This window comes from Bubalus bubalis, chromosome 10, assembly GCF_019923935.1.
Source record: "Bubalus bubalis isolate 160015118507 breed Murrah chromosome 10, NDDB_SH_1, whole genome shotgun sequence".
In the NCBI taxonomy this organism is placed as follows: Eukaryota; Metazoa; Chordata; class Mammalia; order Artiodactyla; family Bovidae; genus Bubalus; species Bubalus bubalis.
This window is the reverse complement of record NC_059166.1, coordinates 43,134,078-43,147,116: the sequence shown is the minus strand read 5'-3', so window position 1 is coordinate 43,147,116 and position 13,039 is coordinate 43,134,078. Positions and strand designations below refer to the sequence as shown.

Below are 13,039 nucleotides of genomic sequence, written 5' to 3'. Positions count from 1 at the left end.
CTAATCCAAGTCAGGAAGAACTTTTCAAATTCCCAGTCAAACCCAGATCCTGCCGGGACGCCAAACTTGGCCGAAAAAAGGGCGATCAGGCTCTTGGCGTATGACGGCGGCGGAAAAGCCCCTTTCGTCAGTAGAACAGATGCCTTAACGAAATCTGCGGACTACTCTACGCTTGGAAAGAGGCTTGGTTTCCTTTCATTCTCCAGGGTTTCCATCGGCTGTCGAGACAGAAATGTAAAGAACGGCAGTTCTGCGGTATCCCGTACTATGGCAGCAGCTGCTGCTGCTGCTACTGCTGCTGCTAAGTCGCTTCAGTCGTGTCCGACTCTGTGCGACCCCATAGAGAGCAGCCCACCAGGCTCCTCCGTCCCTGGGACTCTCCAGGCAAGAACACTGGAGTGGGTTGCCATTTCCTTCTCCAATGCATGAAAGTGAAAAGTGAAAGTGAAGTCGCTAGGCCGTGTCTGACTCTTCGCGACCCCATGGACTGCAGCCTACCAGGCTCCTCTGTCCATGGGATTTTCCAGGCAAGAGTACCAGAGTGGGGTGCCATTGCCTTCTCCCACTATAGCAGCCGAGCATGTGCAAAGTCGCCCACAGAGCTGTCCGAGATTTGGGCGGGGCGGGGCGGGGCGGGGCGAGGGCAGACCCGCCCCTTCCACTCGCCTTGGCCTTAACTCCTTCCCATCCCTCCGCCGGCGTCTCTTTTTCACCTCTGACCTCGGAAAGAAGTGGGTGGGGCCTTTGAGGGCGGAAGTGGCGGTGCATTGTGGGCTCGTCTAGAGTTGAGCCTGAATGGAAGTGGCGCGCCGCCGCTAACATTACCCGCGTCCGAGCGGCTAGGGTTCGGACGCCGTCCGGGATTCGGGTACCTCAGACCTCTGGTTCAGAGCGGACCGCGAGGAGGCGGCGGCTAGGCCGAGCGTTGGTGGAGGGGCGGCTGTGCGCGGCCCCAAGACATGGCTCACAACAAGATCCCGCCGCGGTGGCTAAACTGTCCGCGGCGCGGCCAGCCGGTGGCAGGTAACCGGGACCGGGGTGTTCGAGTCCCCGCGCACGGGCGGGTCCGAGAGTGGGCTGAGGGCGTGCAGCTTTCGGTAGTGGTGTTTCAGGACCGAGGTATGCTCGGTCCGATGAAGCTTGTTTGGGAATCTGGACTGGAGGGAATAGGGGCACTTGTCACTCTTTAGTAAGGCTAAATGTTGCGAACAGGAAGGTAGATAGGAGGTTTCTGTGTGGCAGGAACTGAGGACGCAAGAACTCAAGGGGCAGTACTTTGAAGCTTAGTCAAGAGTTTTGTAAACCTTTCAGGGTTCTCGGAAGGGTGTCTGTCGGTCTTGAGATGAAGGAAGGCTTAAGAAGAGGAAGGGCAGTTCCCAGCGGTGAAATTGATCCACACCGAGACTGGAGGTTTTTGTTTTGCTTAGTTTTTTTAAATCTTTTTTTTTTAAAAGAATGACTTTTGAGGACTTTTTTATCTTTGAGTTTGACCCAACAGACTTTAAAGTGTACAGTTGGATCAATTTTGACTTCCGCACACCCCCTATGAAACACAGGATAGTAAACATAATCATCGCCTCTTCAGGTTTCCTCCAGCCCTTGATAACCCCTCCCTCTGCAGGCAACCGGTGATCTGCTCTCTGTCACGATAGATTTAGTTTGCATTTTGTATAATTTTTAAAATAAATGGAAACATACTCTCTTTTGGGGACGATCTCGGGCATCTTTCACTCAGCATTATTATTTTGAGATTTATACGTGTGCTTGTGTGTGTCATTAACTTATCCCTTATTACTGCCAAGTAGTAGTCTATTGTTAGAGCTACACCGGTTTAAATTAGATTTGTTTATTCATTCATTCGTTGATGGTCCTTTGGGTTTTCAGTTTTTGGCTGTTGCATACTGACTTACTATGAACATTCATGTGCAGTTCTTTGTATGGGCATATGTTTTCTTTTCCCCTGTGTAAATCTTTAGGAGAGGGATGGATCATACAGTAGGTGTATGTTTAACCTTTCAAAAAACTGCCAAACTCTTTTCAAAGTCATAACATTTTGCATTCCTGACTATCAGTATGAGGATTCTTCTTTGCTCCATATCCTAACACTTGATTTGATCAGTCTTTTTAATATTACCTGTACTTTACCAACTGAGCTCTCAGGGAAGCCCCAATAGGGGCTTAGTACTGTCTTATTGTGGTTTGATGTTGAGCATCTTTTCATGTGCTTCTTGGAAATATCTTCTTTTGCAAAATGTCCAAATCTTTTGCTGATTTTAAAAATATTTATTTTTATTTATTTGACTGTGCAGGGTCTTAGTTGCAGCCCTTGGGATCTATGATCTTTGTGCGGCACTGGAGATCGTAAGATGGGGCATGTGGAAACTCTTAGTTGCAGAATGTAGGATCTAGTTCCCTAGCCAGGGATCCAACCTAGGACCCCTGCATTGGGAACTCAGAGTCTTAGCCACTGGGTCATCAGGGAAGTTCCTTTGTTGATTTTTAAAATTGGGTTGTTTTATTTTTGAGTTGTTATTGTTCTTTATATGTTGTAAATACAAGTCTTTTTTTTGTTGTTTAGTTGCTAAGTCATGTCCAACTCTTAGCAACCCCTTGAACTGCAGCACGCCAGGTTTCCCTGTCCTTCACTATCTCCTGGAGTTTGCTTAAACTCACATCCATTGAGTCGGTGATGCTATCCAACCATCTCATCCTCTGTTGCCCCTTCTCCTCTTGCTCTCAGTCTTTCCCAGCATCAGGGTCTTTTCCAGTGAGTTGGCTCCTTGCATCAGATGGCCAAAGTACTGGAACTTCATATGCTTTTCAAAGTCTTTTCTCCAGTTTGTGGCTTGCCTTTTCATTCTCTTTTGTTGTTTCTTTTGAAGAATTAAAATTTTAAATTTTAACTGACTTCAACCTAATGCTTTTTCTAGAAGATGTTTTGAAACAAAATTAAAGGATTTTGTAGTGAACTATGCATGCTTACTAATTATATACACATCTTTAGTATGTCTGCCTAGTTATTTTAAATGGTTGGAAGAGAAGATTCTGTAGTCATTTTTTAATTCATGTTTTCTGATTCTTCTGGTTTGTCAGCTTTTCTTCACATTTTATGTTAAATCTTCAGTCAGTAAAACCATATAAATGATGGATAAAAGTCTTATTGAAAGATAATCTAAATAAGTCTTAGGGTGAGGAAATGGTTTTCCTTAACAAAAATGAAATAATTTTCTTTATGTTCTAACCATTTTCACTTGTAGTTGATAGTCATTGTACTTTCTTTAGATGAATTGATTACAGTTCTTTACACTTTTCTTTGTAGGTCTTACTCTTCAGACATTTTGACTTTTTTCCCTTGTTATCTCTAACTTAGTATTGAATCGTTTTTTTTTTTTTTTTTTTACATTTTCCTCCCCTATAGAGTTATGAAGAAACCTCTGAACTTAGATGTCTGACTTCTTTTTTAACTTGGCGCATGTTTCCTGGATGCTTTATTATTAGAGTTACCAGCTACATTTATTTGTGAGAAAAACAAAATCATAAAGAAGATCTTGTCAAAAGAGAATTATTTTTTATTTGGAATTAGAAAAACAGCTTAAAAGTCAGAATTTTAATGTCTGCTCATGGCAATGACAAATATCAGGATACGGACTTCTTGGTAGATAAAGGGACACATGTATGTACTGACTGGGGGTGGACAGCAGCCAGTGAAGTGCTAAGCCCGAGACAGCTTTATCACTCTAAGAAATAGAGTTGTGTGCTTTTCTTTTCTTTTTCCCTCTCCTGGAGATGAAGGGTCAGGAATAAAAAAGTTTTCCTTTTTATTGTATTGGAGTATTTTAACCCCCAAAAGCTAGACTTTTAGTTATTGTACTCACTGAGTCACTAAACTCACCTCATCTGAGCAGCTGTGGGCCCTGGACAGAACCCCAGGCCTCCTGGCAACCAACTGGATCTTTACTGGTAATCAGGTCTGCTTTGGCTTGTGACCCTTGTTAAAAAGTAAAGGGAATACAACATAAAATTCTTAAATCTCTCTGAATTTACCTTAAAATTCTGTGTCCTAGAAGCGTTCATGACACATTGTGTATTTTATTTTATTTATTTTTTTGAATTTGTTTTTATTTTTATTGAGCTCTAGGGAATGGGATGGGGAATACCTGTGTTAAGTTATGCCCCACTAGGGTCCATTCTAACTTTCCTGGGATAGCTTTCGGAGCTTTTTCTTTTTCTTGGAGCCGCCGCTCTTGCTGGCAGCAGCCTCTTCAGGTCCACGTTGTGTATTTTAGATAATGCAGGGTTGGCAGTGTTTTATAGTAGTAGAACAAGAAATGCTAGCTATATTATTGCAAGCTTTAGAGAAAAATAAGGAATCATTCATATTCCCAATTTCCACCTCCTATTTTCTTCCTCTTTTTTCTCATTAGAAAAGGAATTCATGCTTATTGTATAATTTCTTTGATATTTTGCACATTTAGGAAAATATGACTGCTAAATTTTCTCGTTGTAAACGTTAGGATGCCTTGTTAGTTCAGTTGCTCAGTCGTGTCTGACTCTCTGCGACCCCATGGACTGTAGCACGCCAGGTTTCCTTGTCCATCACCAACTCTTATTAGTATTATACAAGTTGATAATTTTTCTGAATCAAAAAGAAGATGGCACTAATTATAAAAGTAATTTGTTCCCCACTGAAGTTCCTTTTTCTACTTAAACCAGACTTCCAGTGAGAGAGCTCTTGGAGATAGGCCCTTTCTCCTTCTGAGGCTTTTCTGAAGGAACTTCTGAAGAATTCTTTTTTTTCTCCTTCTGAGTGATGGATTTTAGGTGAACACTTTGAATAAAACTAGCTTCTCATTTCATAAAGGCAGATTATTCAACATAACAGTTTATATATACTATGTGTAAAGAACTTCCTGGGAACTAACTGTGGGACTATAAATATGATAGTCTTATGAGAATAATGGTGACTTTGAAGTCATTTTACTTAGCAAATATTTGTGTATACTTTGTGCTGGTTTTTGGGACTTGGGAGATGATTAAGATATAGTCCCTCAACTTAAAGAGCATATAGTTTCTTGGAAGTAGTAAACCATCATTTTTAAACAAAGTTTTGTTATAACAAGTACAGTAATGACTCTATTATAGAATATTATGAGATACTGCTGCTAAGTCACTTTAGTTGTGTCCGACCCTGTGCGACCCCATAGACAGCAGCCCACCAGGCTCCCCCGTCCCTCTGAATCTCCAGGCAAAAACACTGGAGTGGGTTGCCATTTCCTTCTCCAGTGCATGAAAGTGAAAAGTGAAAGGGAAGTTGCTCATTCGTGTCCGACTCTTCGTGACTCCATGGACTGCAGCCTACCAGGCTCCTCTGTCCATGGGATTTTCCAGGCAGGAGTACTGGAGTGGGGTGCCATTGCCTTCTCCGTATGAGATACTAGAGGATAAACCCAATTCTTTGTTTGAGGTTAGGGAAGAAGAAAGGGTTCAGGGAAGACTTCCCAGAGGAAGTGTGTGTGAGTTATCTTGAGTAAGTAGAAGTTTGCTGCTGCTGCTGCTAAGTCACTTCAGTCATGTCTGACCCTGTGCGACCCCATAGATGGCAGCCCACCAAGCTCCTCCGTCCCTGGGATTCTCCAGGCAAGAACACTGGAGTGGGTTGCCATTTCCTTCTCCAATGCATGAAAGTGAAAAGTGAAAGGGAAGTCGCTCAGTCGTGTCCGACTCTTCGCGACCCCATGGACTGCAGCCTACCAGGCTCCTCTGTCCATGGATTTTCCAGGCAAGAGTACTGGAGTGAGGTATCATTGCCTTCTCCGAGAAGTTTGCTAGATGGAATTCTCTGGTGGTCCTCCTCTGACTGCTGAGGGCTGGGTTTTGATCTCTAGTCAGGGGAACTAAGATCCCACAAGTTGCACAGGCTGACCCCCCAAAAAGTATGCTAGATATATTGTTGGGTTTTTGTTTTTTGTTGTTGTTTTGTTTTTATTTTAAAGGTTTCTGTTAGGATAGGATGATGATGGAGAGATCTCAGCCTTAAAGTGAGGATATGGATATGAGGGAAGAAGGCAATGGCACCCTACTCCAGTACTTTTGCCTGGAAAATCCCATGGCTGAAGGAGCCTGGTGGGCTGCAGTCCATGGGGTCGCTAGAGTCGGACACGACTGAGTGACTTCACTTTCACTTTTCACTTTCATGCACTGGAGAAGGAAATGGCAACCCACTCCAGTGTTCTCGCCTGGAGAATCCCAGGGACGGGGGAGCCTGGTGGGCTGCCGTCTACAGGGTCACACAGAGTCGGACACGACTGAAGTGACTTAGCAGCAGCAGCAGCAGCAGCAGCATGGATATGAGGATGGAGTGTTTGAGCCAAGTCCTAAAGGCTTTAGGGTGTGATAAGGGATTTTAATATTTATATACTTTCAAAGTGCACTGGCAAACCATTGCCATTTCTTAAGCACTGGGGTGAGATGATTTGACAGCAGTTTAAAGAAGCTCACTTTGATTGCTCTGTGTTTGATGAAAGAGATAAGAATGAGAGTGAGGAGACTATTTAGGAACTTTCATGGCAGTTCGGGTGAAAGAATGGTGATGGTTTAGAAGTAGAGTTGGAGTAGTTGGCTTCCTTGGTGGCTTAGCAGCAAAGAATATGCCTGCAGTGCATGAGATGCGGGTTCAATCCCTGGGTTGGGAAGATCCCCTGGAGGAGTCATGCCAACCCACTCCAGTATTCTTGCCTGGAGAATCCCAGGGACAAAGGTGGGCTACGGTCCATAGGGTTGCAAAGAGTTGGACATGATGGAAGCAACTGAGTGTGCACAGGCTGATTGGAGAAAATTAAAGGGGAAGATGAACTTCCCTAGTTGCTCAGCAGTAAAAGAATGTACCTGCAATGCAGGAGATGAGGGTTTGATCCCTGGGTTGGGAAGATCCCCTGGAGAAAGAAGATGGTGGCCCACCCCAGTATTCTTACTTGGAAGATCCCAATCCATGGGATCACAGAAGAATGGGACACGACCTGCCACTAAACGACAACAACAACAAAGAGGGAAGATAGACAGGACTTGGATTGTTGGATTTAGAATGAGAGGAAGAAAGTAAAAACTTAGTCCTTATGCAGTTGGATGATTGATACCGTTAGGGCTTGATGGGGGAGGGAGTGGAAGGCAGGTTGTTAAGATCCTGACTGCACAGGTAGAGATGTTGAGTACACAGCTGGATATATGGTTTGGAATTCAAACAAGTTCGAGTTGTAAATGTACATTTAAGGATCATTAGCATAAAGAGTATTTAAAAGCATGGTATTTGATTAGTCAGGATAAGTTATGCTAGTTTCTCTGACAAGCAACTCCTCAAACTAAATGAGTCTAGTGTTATGGAAGCCAAGAGAATTTTTCAGGAAGGAAGGAAGAGTCAGATGTATGAGATACTGCTAAGACGTAAGATATTAGAAAAGTTGGTAACCACACGGAAGGGAGGAAAGGTTGATGTCCTTTTGAAGGCAAAATGGAAAGGAATCCAGAGCAGAGGGAAGGGATTTGCCTTTAATGGGAGGAAAGACAGAGGATGAAAGAGAAAATGGACTCAAGAAGATGAAAGAGAAAATGGACAGAAAGGTTTATAACTATAAAAGTGAGGCAAGTTTCCGCCCAGTGGTGGAGAGGTGCTGTTGAATAGCAGTTATATTTGTGGACTCCATGTCCAGATCACCTAGGTTTGAATCACTATTCTCTCATTTACTAGAAGTGTGACAGTTTTCAAGTTATTTAATCTCTCTTGCCTTGATTTCCTCATCTGTAAAATGGGGATAATAACATTATGTATGTTTATGTTTAGTTCAGTTCAGTCTCTCAGTCGTGTCCGACTCTTTGTGACCCCATGGACTGCAGCATGCCAGGCCTCGCTGTCCATCCGATGTTAGGAGTAAATTAATAAATCTATATAAAGTGTTTTAAATGGTGTCTGGTATGTGTTAAACATAAGAAGTTGCTTCTTTTTGCCTTTTCTTTTCAGTAATGTATAACATGGAGCCATCAGTTGAAAAAGGGGGTAGAGGAGCTTAGTATATTTTAAAAATGAGAAAAAGATGTGAAACAGAAGATTGCCTTCGAAATTGGTGATTATAATTTATATTGTCACCCATCTGAGATTTTCTCTAGGAGTCGAGCTGCACAGGGGTAGGCCCAAAGAAATCAGATGGTTGGGTTTATCTTGGTCTGGGTTTTTGTCAGGAGAGTGTGGCTGAGCAGTAGGGGACGAGCACAGAGGTTAAGGGTATGTAGAGCAATAGGATGAGATCTCTGAGATGACAATGAGAAGAGAGGTTTAGTGGGATGAAACTTCTAACATACCTTATTATTATTTATTATGTTTCTTGTTTGTGGTTTACTCAATAGAAATTACGCTTCATGAGGGCAGGGATTTTTTATGTTTTGTTTTTTTTTTTTAGTTCTTTTCACTAATATATTCCATGCATCTAGAATAATGCCTGTTACATAATAGGCACTTAATAAATATCTAGTAAATAAACTAGATGAAGTATAATAATCTAGGTGAGATGGTAGAAGTGGTCAGATTCTGGAAGTATTTTGAAGGCAGATCTGATAGGATTTGCTGATGGTTGGATGTGGGGTGTGTAAGAAAGAGATGGATCAAGGATAATGCCACAGCTTTTGGCCTAAACTGTTAAAAAAAAGGGTGTTACATTTGCTGAGATGGGGAGGACCTTAAGAGGAGTTTGAAAATTGAGAGCTCAGATTTGGATACCAAGTCTGAGACATCTGTTAGACATCGCATTGGAGAAAGAAATGGCAACCCACTCCAGTGTTCTTGCCTGGAGAATCCCAGGGACGGGGAGCCTGGTGGGCTGCCATCTATGGGGTCGCACAGAGTCGGACACAACTGAAGCGACTTAGTAGCAGCAGCAGCAGCAGCAGAGACTAGTAAGTCAGGTCAGTGATTTGCTATTTGATTCTAGAGTTAAGGGAGACATTTGGCACAGAGTTACACGTTTGTGAGTCATTAGTCCCTTGATGGCTTTTAAACCTGTGAGACCGAATGAGACACCAAGGCAGAGAGTGTAGAAAGAAAGGAGGTACAAAGACTGAGCCCTGGGACAAAACATAGAGGGGCCAGGGCGATAAGGAGGCGCTAGTAAAGGAGACTGAGGAGAGGCCAGAGAGAGGGGAGAAATGGGAGGATGTAGTGTCCTGGAAGCCTTGAGAAGAAAGAGATTCAGGAACTCCCTCTGAGTTAAAAAATGATCAGTTTTTGAGAACTGAGAGTTGACCATTGGACTTAGCAACATGGAGGTTACTGTTGATCTTGAGTTGTTTTGTAGAAAATGTTCAGTTGCTAAGTCATATCCAACTCTTTGTGGAAAATAAAAATAGAAAAAAAAAAGATCTTTTTATTTGTTTTGGCTAAAGTCTATGTTAGGACTTTAAGACATGTTAAGACTTCACTTAGATATGATTTTAGGTAGATGTTTATAATTAGCGATTTTATACTATAAATCAGCTAAAATAGATGATTTAAAAATTGATTTTATAACTTCCCCTATGTTTACATGGTGATTCAGGGAAAAAAAAGGCCAAAAAGATAGTTTTGCTGAAATTAGAATCACTGATGGTTGTTTGGTGAGTGATTTTGGTTAGTATGCTCTCATCCTGATTCTTCTGGGATGTAGGAGAAGGTCTGTAAAACGGAGAAAGTGTTGCCAAAATCTTGGCCGTCTGTGCACCAGTGCCAAACAGAAATATGGAGACAGAGTTATGGAGGAGAAGGAAAGAGTGGCTTTATTATTTTGCCAGGCAAAGGGGGAACTTAGTAGGCTAGTGCCTCAAAAACTGTGTCCCCCTTCCCTGAATAGGGAAAGGTTAGATTTAACAGTCAGACAGGTTCAGTTCAGTTCAGTTCAGTCGCTCAGTCGTGTCTGACTCTTTGCGACCCCATGAATCATAGCACGCTGGGCCTCCCTGTGCATCACCATCTCCTGGAGTTCACTCAAACTCAGGTCTATCGAGTCATCTCATTCTCATTCTCTGTCATCCCCTTTTCCTCCTGCCCCCAATCCCTCCCAGCATCAGAGTCTTTTCCAATGAGTCAGCTCTTCGCATGAGGTGGCCAAAGTACTGGAGTTTCAGCTTTAGCATCATTCCTTCCAAAGAACACCCAGGACTGATCTCCCTGGGTGAGAATGGACTGGTTGGATCTCCTTGCAGTCCAAGGGACTCTCAAGAGTCTTCTCCAACACCGCAGTTCAAAAACATCAATTTTTTGGCGCTCAGCTTTCTTCACAGTCCAACTCTCACATCCATACATGACCACTGGAAAAACCATAGCCTTGACTAGATGGACCTTTGTTGGCAAAGTAATGTCTCTGCTTTTGAATATGCTATCTAGGTTGGTCATAACTTTCCTTCCAAGGAGTAAGCATCTTTTAATTTCATGGCTGCAATCACCATCTGCAGTGATTTTGGAGCCCCAAAAGATAAAGTCTGACACTGTTTCCACTGTTTCCCCATCTATTTCCCATGAAGAGATGGGATAGGGGTATGTGGTAATTATCAAGGCAGTAACAGTCTTCATTCCTTCAAGTTTCAAAAGGGTGGGGTTGCTGACAGGATTAGGGTGTGTGCAGGGTGCTAGGTGGTCTCCTAATCTTGATGAGCCTTTCTGTTCCCCTTAATCTTGCTTCATGTGGTTTCTTTGCTGCTCCTCCTCTGATCACAGTCTTGATCATGGAGGCTCTGAGTCTTGCCTTTAAAGAATGGGGGACAAAAAGACCTCCATGCCCAGGAGCTCCACAAGGCCCTGCTCGGCATCAGAAGTTCCAATTTCATATTAAAAAAGCTTAATAGGAATTTCAAAGAATTGATTTAATTTACTTCATTATCAGTTTTATACTACTATATCTTTAAAGGTTTTAAGGCAGTAACTTTGTAATATAGTGGTTTAGAACTTTCTAGACATCTTTCTGGACATTCCATTTACTGGTAATTTCTTTTGCTGTTATATTTGATTGTCGATTTCTAGAATATATGTTGTCCTTAAAAGTTCCAGTATAGTGCCCTTTGAAAGTATAGTATCAGTTCAGTTCAGTTCAGTTCAGTTGCTCAGCTGTGTCCGACTCTTTGCGACCTCATGAATCACAGCATGCCAGGCCTCCCTGTCCATCACCAACTCCCGGAGCTTACTCAAACTCTTGTCCATCGAGTCGGTGATGCCATCCAGCCATCTCATCCTCTGTTGTCCCCTTCTCCTCCTGCCCCTGACCCCTCCCAGCATCAGGGTCTTTTCCAATGAGTTAACTCTTCGCATGAGGTGGCCAAAATATTGGAGTTTCAGCTTCAGCATCAGTCCCTCCAATGAACACCCAGGACTGATCTCCTTTAGGATGAACTGGTTGGATCTCCTTGCAGTCCAAGGACTCTCAAGAGTCTTCTCCAAAACCACAGTTGAAAAGCATCAATTCTTTGGCGCTCAGCTTTCTTCACAGTCCAACTCTTGCATCCATACATGATCACTGGAAAAACCACAGCTTTGACTAGACGGACCTTTGTTGGCAAAGTAATATCTCTGCTTTTGAATATGCTGTCTAGGTTGGTCTTAACTTTCCTTGCAAGGAGTAAGCGTCTTTTAATTTCATGGCTGCAATCACCATCTGCAGTGATTTTGGAGCCCCCCAAAATAAAGTCTGACACTCTTTCCACTGTTTCCCCATCTATCTGCCATGAAGTGATGGGACCAGGTGCCATGATCTTAGTTTTCTGAATGTTGAACGTTAAGCCAGCTTTTTCACTCTCCTCTTTCATCAAGAGGCTTTTTAGTTCCTCTTCACTTGCTGCCATAAGGGTGGTGTCATCTGCATATCAGGTTATTGATATTTCACCCGGCAATCTAAATTTCAGCTTGTGCTTCTTCTAGCCCAGGGTTTCTCATGATGTACTCTGCATATAAGTTAAATAAGCAGGGTGACAATATACAGCCTTGATGTACTCCTTTTCCTATTTGGAACCAGTCTGTTGTTCCATGTCCAGTTCTAACTGTTGCTTCCTGACCTGCAGACTGGTTTCTCAAGAGGCAGGTCAGGTGGTCTAGTATTCCCATCTCTTGAAGAATTTTCCACAGTTTATCGTGATCCACACAGTCAAAGGCTTTGGCATAGTCAATAAAGCAGAAATAGATGTTTTTCTGAAACTCTCTTGCTTTTTCGATGATCCAATGGGTGTTGGCAATTTGATCTCTGGTTCCTCTGCCTTTTCTAAAACCAGCTTGAACATCAGGAAGTTCACAGTTCACATATTGCTGAAGCCTGGCTTGGAGAATTTTGAGCATTACTTTACTAGCGTGTGAGATGAGTGCAATTGTACAGTAGTTTGGGCATTCTTTGGCATTGCCTTTCTTTGGGATTGGAATGAAAACTGACCTTTTCCAGTCTTGTGGCCACTGCTGAGTTTTCCAAATTTGCTGGCATATTGAGTGCAGCACTTTCACAGCATCATCTTTCAGGATTTGCAATAGCTCAGCTGGAATTCCATGACCTCCACTAGCTTGTTCGTAGTGATACTTTCTAAGGCCCACTTGACTTCACATTCCAGGATATCTGGCTCTAGGTGAGTGATGACACCATCGTGATTATCTGGGTCGTGAAGCTCTTTTTTGTACAGTTCTTCTGTGTATTCTTGCCAACTCTTCTTAATATCTTTTGCTTCTGTTAGGTCCATACCATTTTTGTCCTTTATTGAGCCCATCTTTGCATGAAATGTTCCCTTGGTATCTCTAATTTTCTTGAAGAGATCTCTAGTCTTTCCCATTCTGTTGTTTTCCTCTGTTTCTTTGCATTGATCACTGTGGAAGGCTTTCTTATCTCTTCTTGCTATTCTTTGGAACTCTGCATTCAGATGCTTGTATCTTTCCTTTTCTCCTTTGCTTTTCACTTCTCTTCTTTTCACAGGTATTTGTAAGGTGTGCTCAGACAGCCATTTTGCTTTTTTACATTTCTTTGCCATGGGGATGGTCTTGATCCCTGTCTGCTGT

The 13,039-nt window shown here is 42.8% G+C and overlaps 1 protein-coding gene across 3 annotated transcripts in view; it reads left to right on the top strand.

The window, feature by feature from the left end:
• The first annotated feature begins 733 nt into the window (after positions 1-733).
• RNGTT (RNA guanylyltransferase and 5'-phosphatase) overlaps positions 734-13,039 on the top strand; it is a 245,163-nt gene continuing 232,857 nt past the window's right edge. Inside the window, exon 1 of one of the 3 annotated variants that reach the window (XR_006542359.1) lies at positions 734-1,023. Coding sequence is in view for 2 of the 3 variants with exons in the window: in XM_025294588.3 (XP_025150373.1) it covers positions 960-1,023 (64 nt within the window). In the remaining variant the exon portion in view is untranslated. The remainder of the gene's footprint in view (positions 1,024-13,039) is intronic. The other 2 variants (XM_025294588.3, XM_006055334.4) reach the window with 2 other exon arrangements.